We start from the raw sequence: 21,516 nt of genomic DNA on the forward strand, positions 1-21,516 counted from the left end.
GTTAATGCTTCTGTGTGTAGTTCAAGACTAAGGGTAACTGAGCAAGCACTAACTTATGGAATCTTAATAGTCACCTCATTGCTGGAGTAAAAAGGAAACCAAGAGGAAACTTAATAATATTAAAAGTTATTTTAAAGGGAGTTCACATTGATTTGAAGGGTACTTTGCTTCACATACAATATCTACCTTTGTAAAACCTAAGAAACCCATATTTGTAGCATACATCTTTATAGTTTTCAGAACATAAATCTTTGGAGTAGTATTATTTCTCCATAGATAAAAATTAAAAGATCGAAAGTCTTTGGAATAAAAATAAAAGAAACCCGCTTACAAACCAAAGGAAACTTGGAACTTTGAGTTAAGTGCATATTTAACTTTAAAAGGGTCAGTGTGTGTAGTAATGAATGGAAAACTGATTTTATTATATTCCATTTGTGAACATCTAGCAGCAACCTATTTCAGCATTAGAAAGATCATATATTAAAAATGATTTCTGTAGTCATCAATGTATACAAGTAAAAATTTAGTTCCTGTTAAATTAACACTTCATTAAAACATCAAAATAAAAGCTTTGACAAATACTTTTTTATGTCATACCCAGAGACAGAAAAAAGTTAGAAAATTTGAAGAACAGATTGCCAGTTATTCTATTCTGTAACAGTTAAGTTTCTCAGTTCTTTTTTTTTTTCTTTCTTTCTTTTCTTTTGCTGAGCTCTCTGTCACTGGAAACATCTTAAACCAATTTCAAGTGCTACACCTGAATAAACATGTTGTAAAAGTGTTTATGTATTGAAGTGGGTCAGTTCAAGGTATGGTATTTGGCTGGAACTTCTAATTTCTCTTTTTACAGCAAAAGGGCTGCCAGAAGGAGGAAGTCTGAGCTGAATTAATACATTTGTTACAGTGGAAGTAGAATGGAAACTACTCTGACCACAAATCAAACTGCCTCTTTCATTTATGCCAGTGATAGAGTTTTTCTAAGAAATGTAGACTCTGGCATAGAGCCACTGTAAGTTTGCATTTAAAAGAGAAATCTATATGCTTATTTGTTCAAGGTTTACTGCTTTGATTATTTGTAAGTCCTTTTTCTAGTAGGACTGAATGTAGTGGCATTTGTAAGGCAGATGACCATTTTAATACTTGTATGCATTAGATAATTTTCCCCAGTATGTTGTAGTACAGTTGTTGAGGACACCTATGCTGCCTGGATTGGGGCAGACTCTCTTTTAAAAATCAATATCTCCACATTTAAAGGACCTCTGTGTCCTTCCCAACAGCTGCATAGTCTCACATGACACAATCTCATATTCTGACGGTAGAAGCTCTCTGCACAATACAAGTATACACAAAAGTGTTTATGCTGCCAAAATAAATTTTGTTAAGAGCAAGGGTTTATTTGCTAAAATGCCATTGATGCTGTTTCAGGACTTGTTTTCTTTTTCTTTCTTCTAAGGTGGGTCAGGTCTTATAATGGACTGAGACTGCTCCACAGACTTTACAGAATAAATATTTTAAGAAAACATGCACATTTCTCAGGGGGAAAGCCGGAGTCAATCATGCACATATTTCAAACCACATTATAAATTATTCTTACAGGATTGGTAGTGTCCATATCTAAGTAGTAACTTTGTATAAGTTTTGAGTAATTCTCAACTAAATTTACAACTTAAGGTTAAATAATTCATCCTCTTTGAGTGACTTTTAGGGAACCAGATATCAGTCAATGGTTTTCTTTGTATACATAGATATTATATATAAGTTGATATAGTACTTCTATAATTTTTACATAGACTATAATTAATTTTAGTGACAATTATTTTAAATTAGAAAAGGCTAACAAAAGTGAATTATAAAAAATTCACCTGAACATTTTTCTCTTTCCTGAGAGTCTTCAGACTTGGTTTGCTTCTTCTGAAACTTTTTCAATAAACATTATTCAGGTATGTCAAACTCAGGAGTGGAATTCTAAAATTTCCTAGTTTACTTCAAGATACTTCATAATGAGGATGAAGTGCAACTTAAAAGCAAGCCTCCAACCCCGGAAGGGTCTTCCAGAATGACCTGTGAAGAGCTTTAAGTAGAGCACAGAGTTCTCAAGTTTGCTAAAGCCCTGGGCAGAGGCGAAGGCAGAAAGGCTCTCAGCGTTAATTAATACCTGAAAGGCTGAAATTGGCTGGAGAAAGTAGAAACACCTTCTAGGCATTCAGCTTTTACCACTTAGAGGAAAATTATGAGGTCTTTAGTGTGGAAGAGTCTGCAGGTGAGATTTCTGGAATTGTTATTCAATGTGGACATTTCCAGGCTGATGGGTAGTCAAAACTTTTCTAGGAGTGTCCCTGACTTTGAGGTCTGAGAAGGTATCAATGAGTGAATGTGGCCCAAGGGTGTTCTGTGGTGAAAGTATGATCACAATAAAAAATGAAGCATGAATGTTTGTCTGTAATAGTAACCCCATGAATGATAAGAAACTTGGCCTATAAAGAAAAAAAAAATTCTGATACTGCTTTAAAACTTTTGCCTTTTTCAAAGTACCCTCAGAATTGATTCACATCAGGTAAATTTTATCTCTTGTAAAATAATTCCTTGTGTGTTGTATTCTAGGACGAAGTATCAATGTGAAATCTGCTGGTCTTGTGGGAAGACATGGGCCTCAATCAAAACAACCATTCATGGTGGCCTTCTTCAAGGCCAGTGAGGTACTTCTTCGATCAGTGAGAGCGGCCAACAAACGGAAAAATCAAAACCGCAATAAATCCAGCTCTCATCAGGACTCCTCCAGGATGTCCAGTGCTGGAGGTAAGATAAAATTAGAGCAGCAGTTGTGCACAGAGAGTTATGGGGTCACATGTTGCAAATCAAGTAGCCACAATAAATTTATCCTCTGTATAGACCTTCATTTCGTATATTAAATCTTCCAGTGATGTTTCTAGCATCCCTAGAATGTTTCGTCAGTGAATCATTCAGTAATTCATTTCAAAATAAGTAGGACTTGTCTTCATATGTTGAAAGATTCAGTTCAAATTAAAATCAAACTGGCATTAATTAAATTATGAAATGGCTAGATCAACAAAGTCAAGCCCAAACTAAATGACATAACTTGCTTCGTTTAACCTCCCCAGGGCCTCTAAATATGGATGGTCAACCAGGAAAATCAGCATAAATTCTTCTCTTTAGTGCTATTTACTAAATTCTTACTCTTTAGTACTTAAATAGGGATAAAGCAACTCATTTCTTATCTGAATATAGGAACAGGACAGATTGTATGATAATTAACATAATATTTATATTTCCATAAATTATTTGGAGGAATGTTATTCGGTGTATGTATGACTACATATATATACATAAAATGTTTTGGCAAAATATTGATGTTCAACTGATATCAGTGTACTAGGAGTTTAATCTGTTATTTAATAGGAGATAAAATTACAAATGATCAGAATGCATCTAACTTCCAGAATCTAAAGTGGCAAAATCAGGCTAATTATACCAAGAAGACTTAATAAAGTCCAGGCTACAAACAAGTTTGAATAACTTGCTCTTAGATGAAAATGATGGCTATTTTATTACAAGAAATTATTTTTATCTACAAAAATATGTTTGAACAGGGATTCACCTAGAACAAACTATTGGTTCATTTATACAATATGTATTCATTTTTGTTAATATCCCCTGGATCATGTTAGGGACAATGGGTGAGCTGGTACCCAAATAGACATCATTCCTTCATGTGGTATTTCTGCAAATTACAATTGTAATTTAAAATTGCCTTTGACATTGTTCCCCAAATATTCATTTTCCCAGGTTTCTTGAAAATGAAAAATCATCCAGCAGCTATTTATTATTCACATTTATTATGTATGAGTGTTTAGATAAGAAACAGATTGTAAAAACTTTGTTTTTTGTTTTTATTTTTCTGCATCTGAAATTCTCCACAAAAATACTAAATGAAATTCATTGAAGATTTCCCAAAGTGTAAGCACCAGGAGAATCATGTTAGAATGAAGTCCCTTTGGTGCCCAGCAACAGAGGCAGGAGGGAAAAATTATGCATAGAAGAATTATACATTATACTGAATTAAATACTACATAAAAATGATGTTTTAAAATAATTTTCCACCAAAGACATTTAACCCCTCTTTCATTTGAGAGTAAACATGATATTATGCTGTGTTACAAAGCTATTTTGTAAAGATCTTCACAAGATATTTAGTTTGGCAAAAAGTTGTAATTGCTTAATATGAAGAGGGAGAAAAATAACTTTCCAAGACCCTTTCTTCCTTGTAAATACCAGCCTGTCAAAGTTGTATATTTTTCTTTTCATGTAGAATGGCTCTAAATTTGGTTGAAATGTTTTTAATTTAATATAGCAGACTGCATTAAGAGAAGGGTTGGCTAAACTTTGAATAGAATAGTAAATAATTTTTGAGGAAATTACAAAGAGAAAAGTAGAAGTCACATACTTAGTATTAGAATTCCTAATTACTCTGGCAGAGGCGTTCCAGCAATTGAAATCATCAAAGTCCTTTTCCCTATTGGCTAACTCTATTTATCTTCTTCCTGGCCACAAGTAACAAATGTACTTCTATACCCATAGATGAATAAAACACATGGAGCAGAAATCATGTAACTTTTCACCAGTTTCCTAACACCATTTAGAGTACGAAATTATTCTAATATAGACCAATATTTTCTTTTTTAAAAGTTTGTCATTGGCAACCATTTCTGTGAAATATGTGGTAGATGGTTTTGGAGCATGTTCATATTTTGATAATAAGAAGAAAGAAGGTAGCTGGTTTGTGTCTATGAGACTTAACCTTTCAATAGGTAGTAATCAAGGGAACTGGGAAAAGCCTCATAGGATTTGGCCTAAAAGACAGGGGTTTAAGGAAAAGGAACACTTAGTATAAACAGAAAATTTGATACTTAGGGGACTTGAAATGCCAATGAAAATTTTAAATTATCTGAATATGAATAATAAATTGTACAACAGTACCAGCTTTTACAATAAAATACTGTTTAAAGGATCCTTGGCTAAGAAGGAATAGAAGGTGGCTTTTAGGGAAGAGAGTTGTATTCCATGTTTAGTTGCATCTTTCTTGTCTTTTTTTTTCTCCCTCCCTCCCTTTCTCCCTTCCTCCATTTCTTCCTCCCTCCCTCCCTCCCTCCCTCCTTTCCTTCCTTCAAAGCATATCATTAAATTTTGAAAATATCAAATAGCACACAGGATGCAGGAAGATTAAAATCCAAGTTATTTTTGCTGTCCTTACCCTCATTTCTTCCCTCTTTGCTGTCCTCTGATTTCTTAATGCATTTATTCTTCCATATCCCCATGAGAAAGCTTAGAACAGTGTACAGCACATAGTGGAAGTACCCCAAATCCCTATGGAATAAGTTAATGTGTTGATTGCATGGGGAAAATGAGCTTCCATAAAAACCATTGCATCTAGGTTTTCTGCAAAAATTGCCCACCTCTCTACTGTTCTTCTTCAGGGTTTTGGCAAGAAGTTTGAGCCAGGCATTCTGTGGGAGATATTTCCTATTTCAAATTAAGGCAACAAAATGAATATTCCCTTGAAATTTGAATATGTGTGGGAAAGAAATGGAAGCAATAGCTGAATTTTAAGGTAGCTACTCTTTAAAATATGAAGACACTAGATTGGTAGGACTTTTAAGGAACTACTTAAAGAACTACTTAAACTTAAAGAACTACTTCTAAGGACTACATAAAATGCTAAAAACAACCAAGTATAAAAACTTTGGAAGAATCAACAGGGAAAATGGTAAGTTCTGTTGTTTTAGTCATCTTTTTCATTGCTATGACCAAAAGATCTGTCAAAAATAATTAGATGTGAAAAGTTTATTTTGGTGCTCATGGTTACAGAAGCCTAAGTTTATAGACAGCCAGATGTATTGCTCCTGCCCTGAGGTGTGGCAGAACATCACGGCAGATGAGTGTGGCAGAGAGGCTCAGGGCATTACACAAGGAAGCAGAGAGACACAGACAGCTACACTCTTGAGGGACAAAATATATATCCCAAAGGCACATCCCCAAAGACTCACCTCCTCCATCCACACCCTGCCTGCCTACAGTTATCACCTAGTTAATCCCCATTAGTAGAATAATGCATAGATTAAATTAAGGTTCTCATAATACAATCCTTTCACCTCTAAACTTTCTTGCATTCTCACACATGAATATTTTGGGATCACTTTATATCTAAATCATAACACATGTCATTACAGGATGATGAAAAAGATTATTTATAGCATGTTCACTACTAAGGATTCTTGAAAGTGGGTCAAAGTATGTTGTGGCCTTGCCTAAAATTATGGTGTTTCTTAGGGTAAGTCTTTCATACAGTTTCTGAATGAAAAATTCTACATTTCTCAATTTAATTTTTTTTTATTTTTTAAATTTTAATTTGTTATATATGACAGCAGAATGCATTACAATTCATATTACACATATAGAGCACAATTTTTCATATCTCTGTACATTTACTTCTCAATTTTTATAGGCATTGTCTCTTGCCTAATACATTCTATATAAATCCATGCCTCTTGACACAACAGATATTAATTAAAACAAGAACATAGAATTAATTGGAATTATTTCTTCAAAATGTTTTATATTACATAATTACTGTACTCTTTAGTATTTAAAAATAATAAAATCATAATGTTTTCCCTTATTAATTTTTCCATGATGTTGCCCTGCTATACTGATACTAACATGCTAAGTGTACTTCCAAAGTTTTCTCCACATACATTTTCTCTCTCTCTCTAGAGGTACTAAAGATTTATTCCAAAGCTCCCAACATACCAGACAAGCACTCTACCACTGAGATACATCCTCAGACCTTTTTAAAATTATATTTTGAGGTGCCACAGGGTCTCCCAAGATTGTCACAGGGTCTCACTAAATTGCCAGACTGTCCTCAAACTCAGTGATCCTTCTGACTTAAACTCCTGAGTAAATGAATCTCTTATCCACATTATTTATATAGAATTAACATTAATAACTATTATCTGTTCCATGAATCATGCAAAATTCAAATACCATTCCTAAAAAATTATTATTTTAGTGCATATAATATGTAGTCAGCTAGCTTTATCTGTCCATTTTTTCATTTAGTTATGTATTGTCTATCTTTAATTTAATCTTGGCTCTACCACTTTCTAGTCATATAATCTTGGATTAGACATGAATTACTTACCTGAGGAAAAACATAGACTTTTTTTTTTTTTAAAAAGTGAAGGGATAGATGAAACCATTGCAGGCAGATGTACACAGTTCCAGGATTATGTACTGGTGTTGAATGGGTAGTATATGCAAGCATTTCTTTGTGAGAAGAGTGGAATATCAACTAGGAAGCTATGCTTAGGCCCTAAACCATAATACATATAATCAGAGACATATGAAGAAAGAGCTGGAAATGTAACTCAGTAGCAGAGGACTTGCCTACACAAGGTAATGAGTTCAATTCTCAGTAATGCAAACAATCAAAAACCCACAAAGAAAAAATAAGAGATGTATGAGGTGAACAGAAATGAAGTATTATCCTAGGATTCAAAGTTACTGGAAGAAGACAGTGTGGAAGGATACAGTAACCAAGAGTGCAAAGGGCTTTCAATAGGCTATTAAAACTAGAATAGTGAAGTGAGCCAAGTAATGGGGCTTTGTGGACTAATATAACATAGGATCTGAGGGAGAAATAAAGAAAATCAAGACTCTTTCTAAATTTTCAGGTATGGGCTGATGATATATTTCAGGTATGGTGACTGATGATCCTGTTAACTAAAATAGTGTTGAAACAAAGTAAGGTCAAAAGTAGAAATAGTCAAATGGATAAAGAAAATGTGGTATATATACACAATGGAGTTCTACTGAGCCATAAAGAAGAATAAATCTGTGTCATTTGATGGCATATTGATGGAAATGTAGAATATCATACTGAATGAAATAAGCCAGACTCAGAAAGTCAAGGGTTGAATGTTTTCTCTCATATGTGGAAGCTAGAAAGAAAGCTAAAATAAAATGGGATCTCAACAAAATAGAAGGGCAAGTAGTAGAGTAGAAGCAGGAGACCAAGAGGGAGGGGAGGCAAAGGGGAAAAAATGGGAAATGAACTTAATGAAATTATATCATGTGCATGTATGAATGTATCACAATGTATTCCAATTCCATATATATAACTGAAATGCACAAATAAATGAATAAAAGAAGGAAGACCAATAAAGTAGAGGATCAAGGGGAGGAAATTTGGGAGGGAAGGGACTAGTACTTGGGATTGAAATGGAGAAAACTATTTTATATATTTATTATACACATTTCTATTATGTAGAAAATCATTCATATGTCAAAATAAATATCACTATTATGCATAATTTCAATGTACTGAAAATTAAAAATGGAAACAATAAAAAAATAAAAAGCAGAAATTGGAGGCATCTGGGAAATTTTTCAATTAGAGGTCTTGCAAGCAATTAGAAGCTAAATATTTTGCTTAAGTTTTTATTCCAGTGGGTTCTCAGGTGAAGATGTTAATTGGGTCATTCAGATGTATGACTTGCTGAACAGAATTAAGGAAATAAACCAGACAGTTATTAGTTTAGGGTGTCTGTTTTATGTCACCCATTCATACCTAGACAAGCACAGATATCCCTATACTAGGAAATAACATAAATTGTTCCTGGTTTATGCGTATATTCAAACAGTTAATTTGCTGGGGTGGAATGTGGTGAATAAACTGGAGTAGCTATAATATTTTTAAAACCCCTTCTTTGGATGGGATTGCTGTTGTTTGTCAGTTTATCACATATTTCTCTACTCCCAAGGTCATATCAAATCTACATTACAGAATAGTCCATTGCTGTAGCATCATTCTTTCTTTTGTGCCTCTTTAACAGACCTTCCTTTACTGTCATTGTCCATTGGCTGCAAGTAAAGTCCTTTGTTCTAATGCTGCAGGTGCTGACTTCCTTTTCCCTTTGGACACTGGGAATGAGAAAACTAACATCCTGTCTTGCTATAAAGCTGTTGTGATGCTTAAATGCTAAATTCTATTTTGAATGTATGATTGACACCTCTCTCTCTCTCTCTCTCTCTCTCTCCCCCTTCCTCCCTCCCTCCCTCTCGTTTTACCTCCTGAAGAAGCTAATACTATTTTGAGACCAATGTTGATAGATGGAATTTTTTGGATTTAATTATTGTCTGTTGTTCTCTTCTTAGGGAGGCTAGACTACATTTATTTGTTTTCTCAGGAACTAGTATGCGTCTTAATATCTATGCAGATTTCAGGATATTTTTAATACCACTTTTTATGTCCATATCTTTCTTTTTCATATTTTCTAATATTTTAAAGTCAGACTTTATTATATTGTTGTATGCATATATGAATGTGTGACAATAAAGCCCATCAATATGTAGAATTATAATACACCAATAAAAAAGTAGAAAAAAATTAAATTTGTACTGCATCTGGAAATTAGCCACAAAGAAATTTGCTTAAAATTCTAATAATAGTTTCAATGTTTTTGCTTTGTTTTCTGGACATTATTACCATTAAGGGAAAAAAAAACAGGAAAGTGCTATACTATAATGCCTGCATTTTGTTTGAGGCATGTTAGTGTACTTTTTCTAGGATCCACTGTGGCAACAGAACATTTTAGTAATTACAGGTATGACTTTATTGTAGACAGGTTCATCAACAATAGAGTTATCTCCATTTCATTTTAATCTCCTAAGGGCTGCCAATTAATATTTTTAAATATATAAATCTAATTTCCTAGCCCTTTATCCCAGAGCTTATTCTACCAGTCATTTATTGTAAATCTAACCGCAAACTTTGCTGGTTTGGGTACAACATTTACTTCACTCGATATCCATTAATTTTTATTTCTGACAGAATAAGCATATGGTCCTAACTGTATGAAATCAGACTCTTGGAACCATATTTCATTATAAATTTCATTGCTCGTTACCTTTATGTGATGTTACATTATATACATCACTTAGCCTGCATGAAAGCTGCATTGATGGAACAGATATATTTGGACTTTAAAGTTTTACTTTCTTTCTTTTTTTATAAACATAGAATTCAAATAACCATGCATGTAGTTTATGGCTTTTCATATATACTTATCCATTTCATGCTTAAAGTACAGTTGTCCATTGCCTGAATAAAGTTAATTCTTTGTGCTATTATTTAGATTAAGGGAGACTTTTCCCTGAAGAACAATAGTACCAAGTCTCAAATAATTTATTTTTTCTCCATTTTCATTGTTTACTTTTAAAATTTGTTTCAATTGCACAGTAGAAATAATTGATCTAGAAATTTTAAAATCCTCAATTTCAAAATTTAATCACTCTCTTGTTTCCTAGACTGATATTAAAGATTATTTGAAGGATCCAGGAATGGCAGACAACAGGGTCCCCCATGATGGACCCCATTTGATCTCTGGTTTTATTGAAGTTTGAATAACTAAAAATGCAGATAGCACCTTAACACAAACTTTCTTTGAAATAAATATTTTTTTTCTTTTTCATATTTCATATTAGAAACAATCAAAGTGAGTTAAGATGTTATTTGTATGAAGCATGAATATGTTCCAGAGAAGACAACATAGAAAAATGTTCCATAAAGTTCTATGTTTCTTTAGTATTTTACTTCATTCCAAATGGAAGATTGGAGTTCTGCATTTATACTTACCTTTGAAACAATTATAAAATATTATGGGTATTCCAGATTACATTCCAAAATATGTAATGAAAATAATTTTTGGAATACTGAGAAATCTGTTTTATTAATCCTTCAAATGTTTATTGAATGCCTACTGTGTGTCACTTACTGTATCAGACCCCTGGAATATGTCAGTGAACTACACAGAGCCAAATAAGACTCTTGCTCTGGTGAATTTACATTCTAGTAGGAGAAAACAGACAAGCAGCAGTTTATATAATAAATGAGTGAATATCATAGCTAGCATTTGACAACACAGTAAAGGAAATGGGGGAAAAATAGAATAAGATTAGAAAAATCAGGAGTATCAGGTTTAGGGTTGCAACATTAATAGGGTAGTCAATGAAGGCCTCCTTGAAATGATGTTTAAGCAAAGACTTGAAAATAAAGCCTTGTAACCACTGTGAGAACAGTTCACTCTCCCTGAGATGGGAACATAGTGGGACTTCCCTCAGGGAAATATGACAATAAAGTTTACTTTTTATAAGACCCACTTGACTGGTTTTTTTTGTAGGAGAGCAAAGGCAAAAGCAGGGAGGCTAGCATTGAAGATATTGAAGTAATTCAGGCTAGAAATGGTGGCTTGTAATGGAAGCAATGATGGAGGTGAGGAGAGTGGGTGGATTTTGGATCTATTTAAAAATAGCACATAAAATGCCTGGACAGACTGGATGTGAAAGTGAAAACAAAACAAAAGATATGTTTAGACTACTGGTATTTCTTTTAATTTTGCTTCGGTTTTTATGCCTGGAGCAACTGATGTCAGTCAAGAATGGAGAACTCTAGAAGTGGACAGGTTTTTGAGGAATGATCAGAAGCTCAGTTTGGAGGTACAATGAATTTATGATATTAAAATAAAATCAAATAGTAAGATCCCAGTTGTCTGCTTGATGGAAGATGTTAAAAAATATTGTAAGAATATTTATTATAGAAAAATATATTATGTATGACTAAATTAATGAATGAACACATATTGAACAGTTAGTATACCATGAGTGGCAATCACAAGGTTATGCCCTGTCATACAGATGGTAACATATTGGGCAGAAGATACTGTCTAGGTTTTATAAAAGAAGAAAGGACATGTGGCATGATTCAAATGCATGTGGTTGGTCATTGGCTCTAGCTTTAGGATTCAAACTGATAATTTAAATCTTCAAATATAACCCCTTTAAAAATCTTGACAGTGATCTTATAGAAGAAATATTGTATGCCTGATATTCAGCCATTTATATAATATGTGATTTTTAAAACAATCTTCAGATTATAATACAAGTGAACAAAAACAAGCCTGCAAGAAGCATGAACTCTATGTGAGTTTCCGGGACCTGGGATGGCAGGTAAGGATTTTAAGTCAACTTAGATGCTTCTTTTCTCCTTTATTGTAAATCCTTAGAAAGTCACGATCTTTGTCAGTAATTTTCCAAGTATAGTTTTTGATCATTTTGAATGACTCCTCAGGATATATTTTATCCACATAATTTTCATTTCTCCCTTTGGCTTGCTTTCACCCTTGATGCATAATAAGTATATTTTATGGTATAATGCAGTTATCTGAAAAGAAGTATGAGTCTATAATATTTAGGAATTGAAAAAAAAGAATAGTGTTGTTTAAATACCCCCAACTTTAAATTGAAAATGGGTAACATATTAGTTCAGATTAGTACTCTTAGGTTCCCAAACTATCAGCCTAGGAAATAGAACTATAATCAATAATGTCTCTGTCATAAAGTAGATGTACAGAAAAGATGTTTCTTTCACTTACAATTGTATTATTAGTAGCAGGGTGTGGTAGTACACACCTATCATCCCAGCTCCTCAGATGGCTGAGGCTAGAGGATTGCAAGTTCAAGGCCAGCCTGGGAAACTTAGACCACATTTCAATATAAGAATAAGAAGGGCCAAGGATTTAACTCAGTAGTAGAATGCTTTCTCAGCAGAAGCAAGAGCCTTGGTTTAGTCCCCAGAACAAAACAAAAAAATCATATTGTTGTTAAAATATACTTCATAACTAAATTGAGGAAGAGAATTTAACCAAAATAATTTTTAATGGCTCTGTGTGAAAAGAACTTAAAAATGAAATAGAATAGTCATTAAAAACTATCTTGTTATATTTCCTTTAATATTCTATTACAATGGATTCTCAACATACACAACAATTTCATTGATAAATAATATTAATATGTAAACATTTTCAAAATTTTCATAAACCTTCAACATGAATATCACAATAATTTTTACATTTACACTAAGTTTTGTTTCTCTGGAGAGAAAATTCAGGGCAACAATTCTGTATTGCCAATGATTTAGCTTCCTGAAATTTTTCATGTATAGTTTTAAGGAATTTGTTCCAATTTATTTCTGCTAAGGAGTCCATAAAGTGAATGCAAGAATGAAAAGAAAAATAGCACATGGAATAAATATTAAAGCTTTAGGAAGTTGTCAGACTTCTAAAATGGGGAATGAGTTATTAAAAAATGATGAGAATTATCTCAATTAAGTTTATTTGTCTTGTCCTTTCTGGTTCACTTGAACTTTGTGGAGTTCGTCGTTTCCTGTTTAAACAATATTTAGAATGCTATCTCATGATTATGTTTTTATTCACGAATACATACATAGATTAATGCATGCTATAAATGTCTTACATAGCAACCTCCTGGGAGAAATGAGAAGAGGACAAATTCTTGCAAAAACATTTATACTTTTTTGGTAAATTTTAATTTAAAATTAAAGTGTGTGGGAGAGGCTATCCTATTGGAATGCTTGTTGGATCAAGAAATAAAACCTATTCAGATGAAACTTCTTTGAGTATTTTCAAGTAGGTGATTTTATTTTCTCTTTTCTCTGTGCATTTCAGGACTGGATTATAGCACCAGAAGGATATGCTGCATTTTATTGTGATGGAGAATGTTCTTTTCCACTTAATGCTCACATGAATGCCACCAACCATGCTATAGTTCAGACTTTGGTATGCTCTATTTTTGTAGGATTGAAATGGTTTATAATGCAAGCGCAATATAATGTTGTTTTAAAGAAAAGTTATCCATTCATAATCATCAATGCATTAGGATATCTTCCCAAGATACCTTGTTATTTTTTATAGCTAAGGTAACAACTGTGGATATAGCGGCTTAAATATTACAGAACAGGGAAGGATCCAGTTGGGAATATTGGAATAATCACGTGAAGCAATCCTCTGCACTGATTTCTTCCCTACACAGTATGACTAATTAGGCAGGTTCCCAGGGAACTGTGTTTAACCGAACAATTCATTAGTAATCATTACAAAAATATTGACTAATAGCTGTGCTGAATTTCATCTGAGAGTTTTTGCTTTAAATGTTGAAGGATGTCCTATAACATACTTTAGTATTATTACAGTTCTTCAATAAGGTATTAAGTAGGAGACTGATTGCCGTTTCTTGATTCCTTCCTTCCAGTCCTCCTCCTCTCTCTCTCTCCTCCTTTTTCTCCCCAGCCCCATTCTCCTTCTTCCTGTGTAATCTTTAAAGTGGAAATGATCTTCCTTTTTCTCTTCCACACCCTCAGAAAATTATCGGTATATTAAATCTCTAGTAACTAGGCTTATTTTGATGAACAATATAGTGAAGTGGTGTTGACTTTTGATGGTCTCTGATTGTACCATCTCTAACAAACGTATTAAACCTCTGGAGAATCAGATGTATCTTATGAGGTTCCCAGAGGATATACTAGATTATGTGATATGATTCCAACTCAATGTTGGATCACTATGAGATTTATATATCTATGTATGTAGGAGAAAAAGGGTGGAACACACACTACTTTAGAATCAAGAATTAATGTTAGAAGTAGAGCTGCTTGGTGGATGGCAACAAAAGAGGAATGGATATTAGGAAAAAAACCTTTCTTTGGAGTGAGGCTGGTTTATGACCCTTACCAAAAAATAATGATAGTACTCTTAGAATTTGAGAGAAATTGACTTTAGAATGTTGACTTTTTCCCCATAATTTATTTAAAATTTAAAGCCAGTATAAGGAGTATCCCAATTTCCTCCTGAATAAGGATTAATATATACATATAAACTGACAGATCAAATACTTGAATGCACTGATGTTTTACTTGCATCTTCATTAACTTCATAAAATGATACAAAATAATTAGGATTCAGAAATGCTCATTGATGGCAACTACAGTGTGGGCATTATAAAAATTTTGGAAATAACCTTGGGGTAGAAAGAAACATATAAAACAAACATGTATTTCTGGTAGGTTGTCATTTACAAATATATTTCTTTTAATGAGATTACCCTAGTGCAAAATTCAGGTATAGAGTGAGTTCCTGGGGGGTGCCTTCACCTTTGCTGTCTATAAATGCACACTCTTCTTGATGTAACATAGCACTTCTTGGGTAGTTGGGAAGGAGGCAGACCCTGGAAAGACAGTGTGTCATACATAACAAACCTCAACCAGTAGACAGGGGCATGCTGCAGCTTCACCTTTTGAAGGGACAGTCACAATAGCCATCTTTTTGTAGAGTCACAAAAGAAATAGCTCCTATTTGCTTATAAAGTAATGTCACTTAATTTCTCTCAAAATTCTTTGCCCCTTTTTATTGTTAGTTCAATAACTGTATAACTTTTCTTCCTCTGATATGTATTTATCTATATCAAAGTTCCCCTCAGGCCAAGCAATGTTTGCTTATTGGCAGAAAGCCTTTATCAAATATTCCCTTCTCTCATCTTTTTCCCATAATAGATAATTATTATTTCAAGTCTTAAAGCTGAAGTCTAAAAGTCAATGTTGAGCAACAAACATTTAGAAAAGATCTGACATGAACTTGGAAGAAGACCTTGCACTGCATTGCTGTCCTGGGTGCAGGACATCAGTCTCTGCAGAACTCGAGCAGACATGGGAAGCTTGATTTTTTTTTTTTCCTGGCGTTGCACATGCTCTTTATTTGTTCTATGAAGGACATGAAACAAGAAGACAGGCATGTTTGTTGTTAAAAGAAAGCATGTTTGTGACTAATAGACTTGAGAAATCATTCAAGAACAATCCATTTTTTACAGAGTGACTACTTCGTGGGGCTGCCAAGGCCATTGAAACGTGTGGTTATCCATCATATATGTGTGGGTTATGGAAGATAAAGCTGATGAGGGACACAAGCTGCATCTGAAATTCGTAGAAGCTGTCCAACTTTTAGTTTTGTGAGGTCTTAGGAAACTTCAAGTTCATGTCAGAACACCTCATTTTTTCTGCTGTTTCTGTCCACATGCAGGGCTCCTATATCATTTCAGCCAGGGAATTATGCAGCCAAACTATAAGAGGCTGCATTTGCTTTTTGTAGATCCCTTAAGACTCATCAAAGGGACTTCCCATAAACTCCTTTGGGGGAAGGGCCAGAAGTGGGTGGGAAAGGGGGGAGGCACATTCTGGCTCCTTGCTCAATTATTGCAACTCACAGGCAAACTGCCAGTCTGATCAGAACAAGCATGAATCCTTTACTTAAGCACTTCAGGTTCATGAATGGCCACCTTTTTAGGCTTCTAGCGGGATGGATATTCAATTTGTAAAGTATCTGGTCCCATTGCTTCTGGTTTAGCTTTGCTTGCTTCTTGGCACTTGTCTAGGATTGGGCAGGGGAGAAAGAACATACAATTATGTTAAACTTCAGTGAATCTGATAAAAAATTCTGTGAAGAAGAGTTGAAACCATTGCTTTAAAACAAATATTGGATTATATCTGGACTTCATTTCATTATGATTTTTATTCTTCCTTCAACATGGAAAATTAAGAGTTGACATAACATTTATGACTCATTTTTTAATTATCCTTTTAAAAAATAATCCATACATTTAAATCTTTCTGTAGTCCAACTGTGTGTCTTCATTGATTTGTACTTACAGCTTACATATTTCTCATGATGTGAATAGAGATTGTCATTTCAACTAAAAGCATCTCAGTGCAAGTTGTCATGTTGTTTCCCCAGGAAATTTCCACTGAAGAGACAGTTTTCTTTATTTGATGGACTATTTTCAAGCCTCCCACCCCTGCTTAATTAGAACGGGGACATTGATTCTTGGTGTTAGTGCTTAAGAATACATCCTTCACTACCAGCCCCAACCCCACACCAGTCATGGAACATAGTAAGAGAAAGTTGGTCAGATTAAGGGTATGCCTGATGGTGGATGACAAAACAAGCATATTACTTTAAAGCTGCAAACAAATGTCTCTTTACCCTATTTCTTAAAAAGACATTTTTTTTTCCCTTTCTCAGGTTCATCTGATGTTTCCTGACCATGTACCAAAGCCTTGTTGTGCTCCAACCAAATTAAATGCCATCTCTGTTCTGTACTTCGATGACAGCTCCAATGTCATTTTGAAAAAATACAGAAATATGGTAGTACGCTCATGTGGCTGCCACTAATATTAAATAATTATGGCAATAACAAAAGATTTGTATTAAGGTTTATGGCTGCAATAAAAAGCAGACAAAAGGGGAATTTCCTAAAATTAGTCTGGCTCATTTCATCTCTCTCCCTATGTATAATAGCATGTATATAGTCATTTTTATTTATTTAAAGGTATATATTCTCCTTTGTGGATGCCTTATCAATTAAATCTGCTATATAGGTCACTATGTTATATAGCATGCTGACTCCAGTTTCATTCCATTTCAACATTTTTTTCTCCATACAATTTTTATATAATTTTTGAGATTAAACAGAACTCCTTTGACTGTTTAATATTGTTGAAGGAAATTGAATGCATTTGGTTACATTGTGCCAATGAAAACTATGATAGGATATTTATTTAGAAATAAAACTTAAGAAAATAACAACCCAAACAAAAAATGCTTGGATAAACATAATTTTTCTTTTACACTTTCTGCTTCATTAGATAAAGTGAAATGTTGAACTGGATTTGAATAAATAAACAGTAGGCAGAACATAGAAGCTGAAAGATTGCACATAATTGTTATAACCATTTGATTTAACAAAATTTGTGTAACTGTAGGAGCATGTTTCTTCTTGGCTTGTGAACTGTAGATTTTGCAAGGAGCTCAAAGCTTCAGGAATTCTGTGGAGACAGGCTTCAGCCTGTGTCCATAACTTTCCAAGTTAACACTAAAAAAATTGTAGAACAACCTTCTTACCTCAAATAAATCATGTCTGCCTATTATCTAGAACACTACTGCTGCAGATTTTTTTTTTAATTCAGATTTAAAAACTTAGTCCAAAATAAAGAAACATTTACATGTGCTCCATTTCTCTCCCTACAGACAAGAGTCACTGCATGCATAAAATGTGCTGGGGCCAAGGATGCCGACAGAGCCATTTTCTTTAGCCTTCCTTTATAACTGAGTTTGCTAATTGATGTGATGCAAGGGATTTTATTTGGAGTAAAAGCACTGAAACTAAACTGAAGGAAATTACCAAAAATCCCAGAATGGCTTTGACAGAATTGCCATTTTGAAAGAACAGCTGAAATCCATTTTTCATATCTTTGAGAATGAGCTCAGTGAAAACCTTTTTGTAAAGGGATTTTGGAAACCTTCCTTCAAGCACAAATAATTTCAAATGGGAAGATTATGTTGTGTGTGAGAGTATGTGAGTGTGTATATGTGTGTGTGTGGTGTGAATATTCTTCCCTTAGAAAATAATTTATTTTCTCTGTTGAAATGCTTTTAAAGGCCTTTCTTTAACAAACACTGATGTTTGGAAGCATGACCTTTAGACTGATAATTTGCTACTTATGGTGGCTCTATGGTTAGGCTTATTTGCAGTTTACTGAAAATATTTCTAAAACACCATTTATTAATCATTCCTTTGGATCTTTCAAACAAAGCTTATATTAGCAATGTTTTCAGAATCATTCTGGGTTTGTTTGTAATTCAGGTATATTGCAATATTGTTTTAAAGTACAGTTTATATTACAGAATATGCTATTAACTATATTGGGGTACATTAAGTAATATATTTTTAATTAATAGTGTACCATTGAGAGAATAAGAAATGGAAGTCTATTATATTATTCTTTAAATATGCTGTTTAAATATATTTTAAAATACATTAAAATTGTAATGCAAGTTTCTGCTGTGCTTGATTTGGTTCTTTATTTAAGATAAAATGTATTTATACCATAAATGTAGAGTATAAGAATATTTATCAAAGTAAAACATTTCTGAATTATGTGATTTGTTATATTACTTCTGATTACCACAATTTAAAAAATATTTTTTTAATAATTAAGTCACTATTAAATGGACAAAGCACCAATTCATGAACCATAGATTTTCTTGATCTATTCAAACAACAAAGAAATATTAATAATAGTGAAAAATAATTACAATGAAAAATGCCTCATACTTTTTCATGTAAGAAGGGAGATAATTGGCATTATTATTTTTGCATTCTTTAAAATTACATATGATTATATACTCACATTCTCAACTATTATAATAAATTTTTAGTATTACTTTACAGTACTCTTATCAGAAATCAGAATAATGACCTATTTTAACAGGTAAAATTCATATCTGGTTAGATAGTTAATGTACTGTTGTTTATTTATATATTTTTATTTTTCTGCTTTACATGTGTTTTGTTATTGTTGTTTATAAAATGATCCTTTTCCATTTTGGAAATAGAAGACCATAAATAATAAATACTCACATGTTTTAAAACTAAGAAAAAAATAAGCAATATTGAACTAAAGAAAACAGAAAACCCAAAATTCTTTTTTCTCAACTCAAGAGGTATCCTTTTCTAATTCCTGTATTGGCATGATTGAATGTGAGTCAGCATCTACTGGCTACTTAACAGTCTGGCAAATGTCATCTCTCAAGACATTTACAATGAATAATTAGCTTATGCTACAACTCCACTCAGGACAGAAGAAATCCTCATTCTTAAACACAAGCAACCATCTCATAACAATTCAGTCAAGTGCTCAATTTATCATCCAGATTGCATCTCAAATTACCTGTTTTGCTGTTTTCCCTTTTTCTTTTACCTTTTGTCCTGGAACTTTTTAAAGTTAGAAGTGAAGATATCTTTGCTGATAAAGCATATGCATTACTAAGTACATATGTATACATCTGTGTTTTATCAAGTTTGGTTAAGATGAAAATTGAAGAGAAAGTAAAAAATCAATGCCAGCATTTTTTCTTATTTAGATAGAAAACAAAACTATATTTAAGTTAGCAATTATAAAGAGTGAGGGTTCTGCAAAAATTCCAAAGTCTGTTATAATATTTGTTAAAGTCATTACAAAGACAGAGATTTCAAAGAAGAAATCAGATCACATAGAGCCTTTAAAAATCACAAAGATACTTTCAGAAAATTTAAAACATGTACCTGAACCTTTGCAACTGAGTTTCAACTTTCCTTGAGCAGCTAAGCTAAAAATCAAGACTGAAAAGTCTATGTATATACAACAAAGGCACAATGGGGAGAGGATTGCAAAAGTGTTGTAGCCTTAAATTCTGAAAATTTTATTTATGTCTGTGTATGTGTATGTATACACACAGACACACGTACACATACACACATATATGTGTGTGTGTGTGTGTGTGTGTGTGTATGGGGGTGGGTATATGGTGTGTATTTATGTCTGTGTATGTGTGTATATATATATACACACACACACACACATATATACGTGTGTGTGTGTATGGGGGTGGGGTGGGGAAGAGTGCTAATGGTGCACAAGAACTTCAGGTTTCAGCTAGTCTTGAAACAGGACCTAACCTGATGGTTTAGTGGGGTATGAGCAGTGTTTTTCTTTTCAGTTCATTGTGGATACCACTAAGTTGGGAAATATAGTAGAACCTGCTTAAAATGTTGGACTGTATTTATTTTCCTGCAAGTACCTACAGAAAAAGCCCAGAGTGAAACAGTTATTAAACTTGTGTACAAAGTCAGTAAGATAGTTTAGACTATACGGAAATCACTATATTTTTCAATGAGATACACAAACATACATTTACACACACTTGTGTGTGTGTGTGTGTGTGTGTATTTTTAAAAAACTGTTCTAAATTGTGGAAAAATGAAATTGCTAAAGACAAGGAGTAATTTCAGAGAAGCCAGAGTAGACATCCAGCAGAGTGAGTGAATGCTGAATTCACAGACTGCTGAGGAGCATGGCCTCTCTGGCCTGGAGCTGTGCTTCTAATGATCATGCTTTAAGGACAGAAGCAAAGCCTCATGGATAGACATGCAAAGCAGGGAATCAGATCAGAGACATTAACATAAATCCGGAAATCAGGAAGGTCTAGACAACAAGGAAATTTGTCTTGGCTCTTGGGTGTGGGAGGAGAATATCATTCTGTATATTCACATGATTTGTAACCAGAAATCACACCATGTGAGGTGTCTACACAGACTTACATACTTATGTGTGTGCTCATGACATAGTCTTGATTTTAAAAGTCTCTGATCTGATTGGTGAAGCTGAAAAAGGATTTGGATGAAGAAAATGCAAATCCTCTCTGGGGGCCTGTACCTTTAACCCAGGCTCCAGGGAACTCCTGTTGAAAATATGCCAAGAAATATAAACTCACAACCCAAGCAATGCACAAAGAAGCTATCATAAAAGTCAAAAGAACAAAGGGCAGAACCAAACTCATAAACAACCTGTTTATTTATTACTGAATATAGGAGATAATAAGCATCTTTATGTATTTTATTTTAAAAGAGATTACAAACAAGTAAGTATAAAAATATTTTAAATAAAAAGTGTTTAAAGGGAAAAATTTAAACTCTATGGGATATGATAAATAGTGT

At 33.4% G+C, this 21,516-nt stretch overlaps 1 protein-coding gene across 1 annotated transcript in view; it reads left to right on the top strand.

Annotated features, from left to right (window-relative positions):
* The window catches only part of Bmp5 (bone morphogenetic protein 5), a 112,247-nt gene extending 93,564 nt beyond the window's left edge, over positions 1-18,683 (top strand). Inside the window, exons 4-7 of the mRNA XM_026398965.2 lie at positions 2,602-2,796; positions 12,008-12,084; positions 13,602-13,712; positions 17,004-18,683. Of these exons, the coding sequence (XP_026254750.1) occupies positions 2,602-2,796; positions 12,008-12,084; positions 13,602-13,712; positions 17,004-17,153 (533 nt within the window). The 3' untranslated portion in view covers positions 17,154-18,683. The remainder of the gene's footprint in view (positions 1-2,601; positions 2,797-12,007; positions 12,085-13,601; positions 13,713-17,003) is intronic.
* The last annotated feature ends 2,833 nt before the right edge of the window (positions 18,684-21,516 follow it).

This window comes from Urocitellus parryii, chromosome 8 (genome assembly GCF_045843805.1).
Source record: "Urocitellus parryii isolate mUroPar1 chromosome 8, mUroPar1.hap1, whole genome shotgun sequence".
NCBI lineage: Eukaryota > Metazoa > Chordata > Mammalia > Rodentia > Sciuridae > Urocitellus > Urocitellus parryii.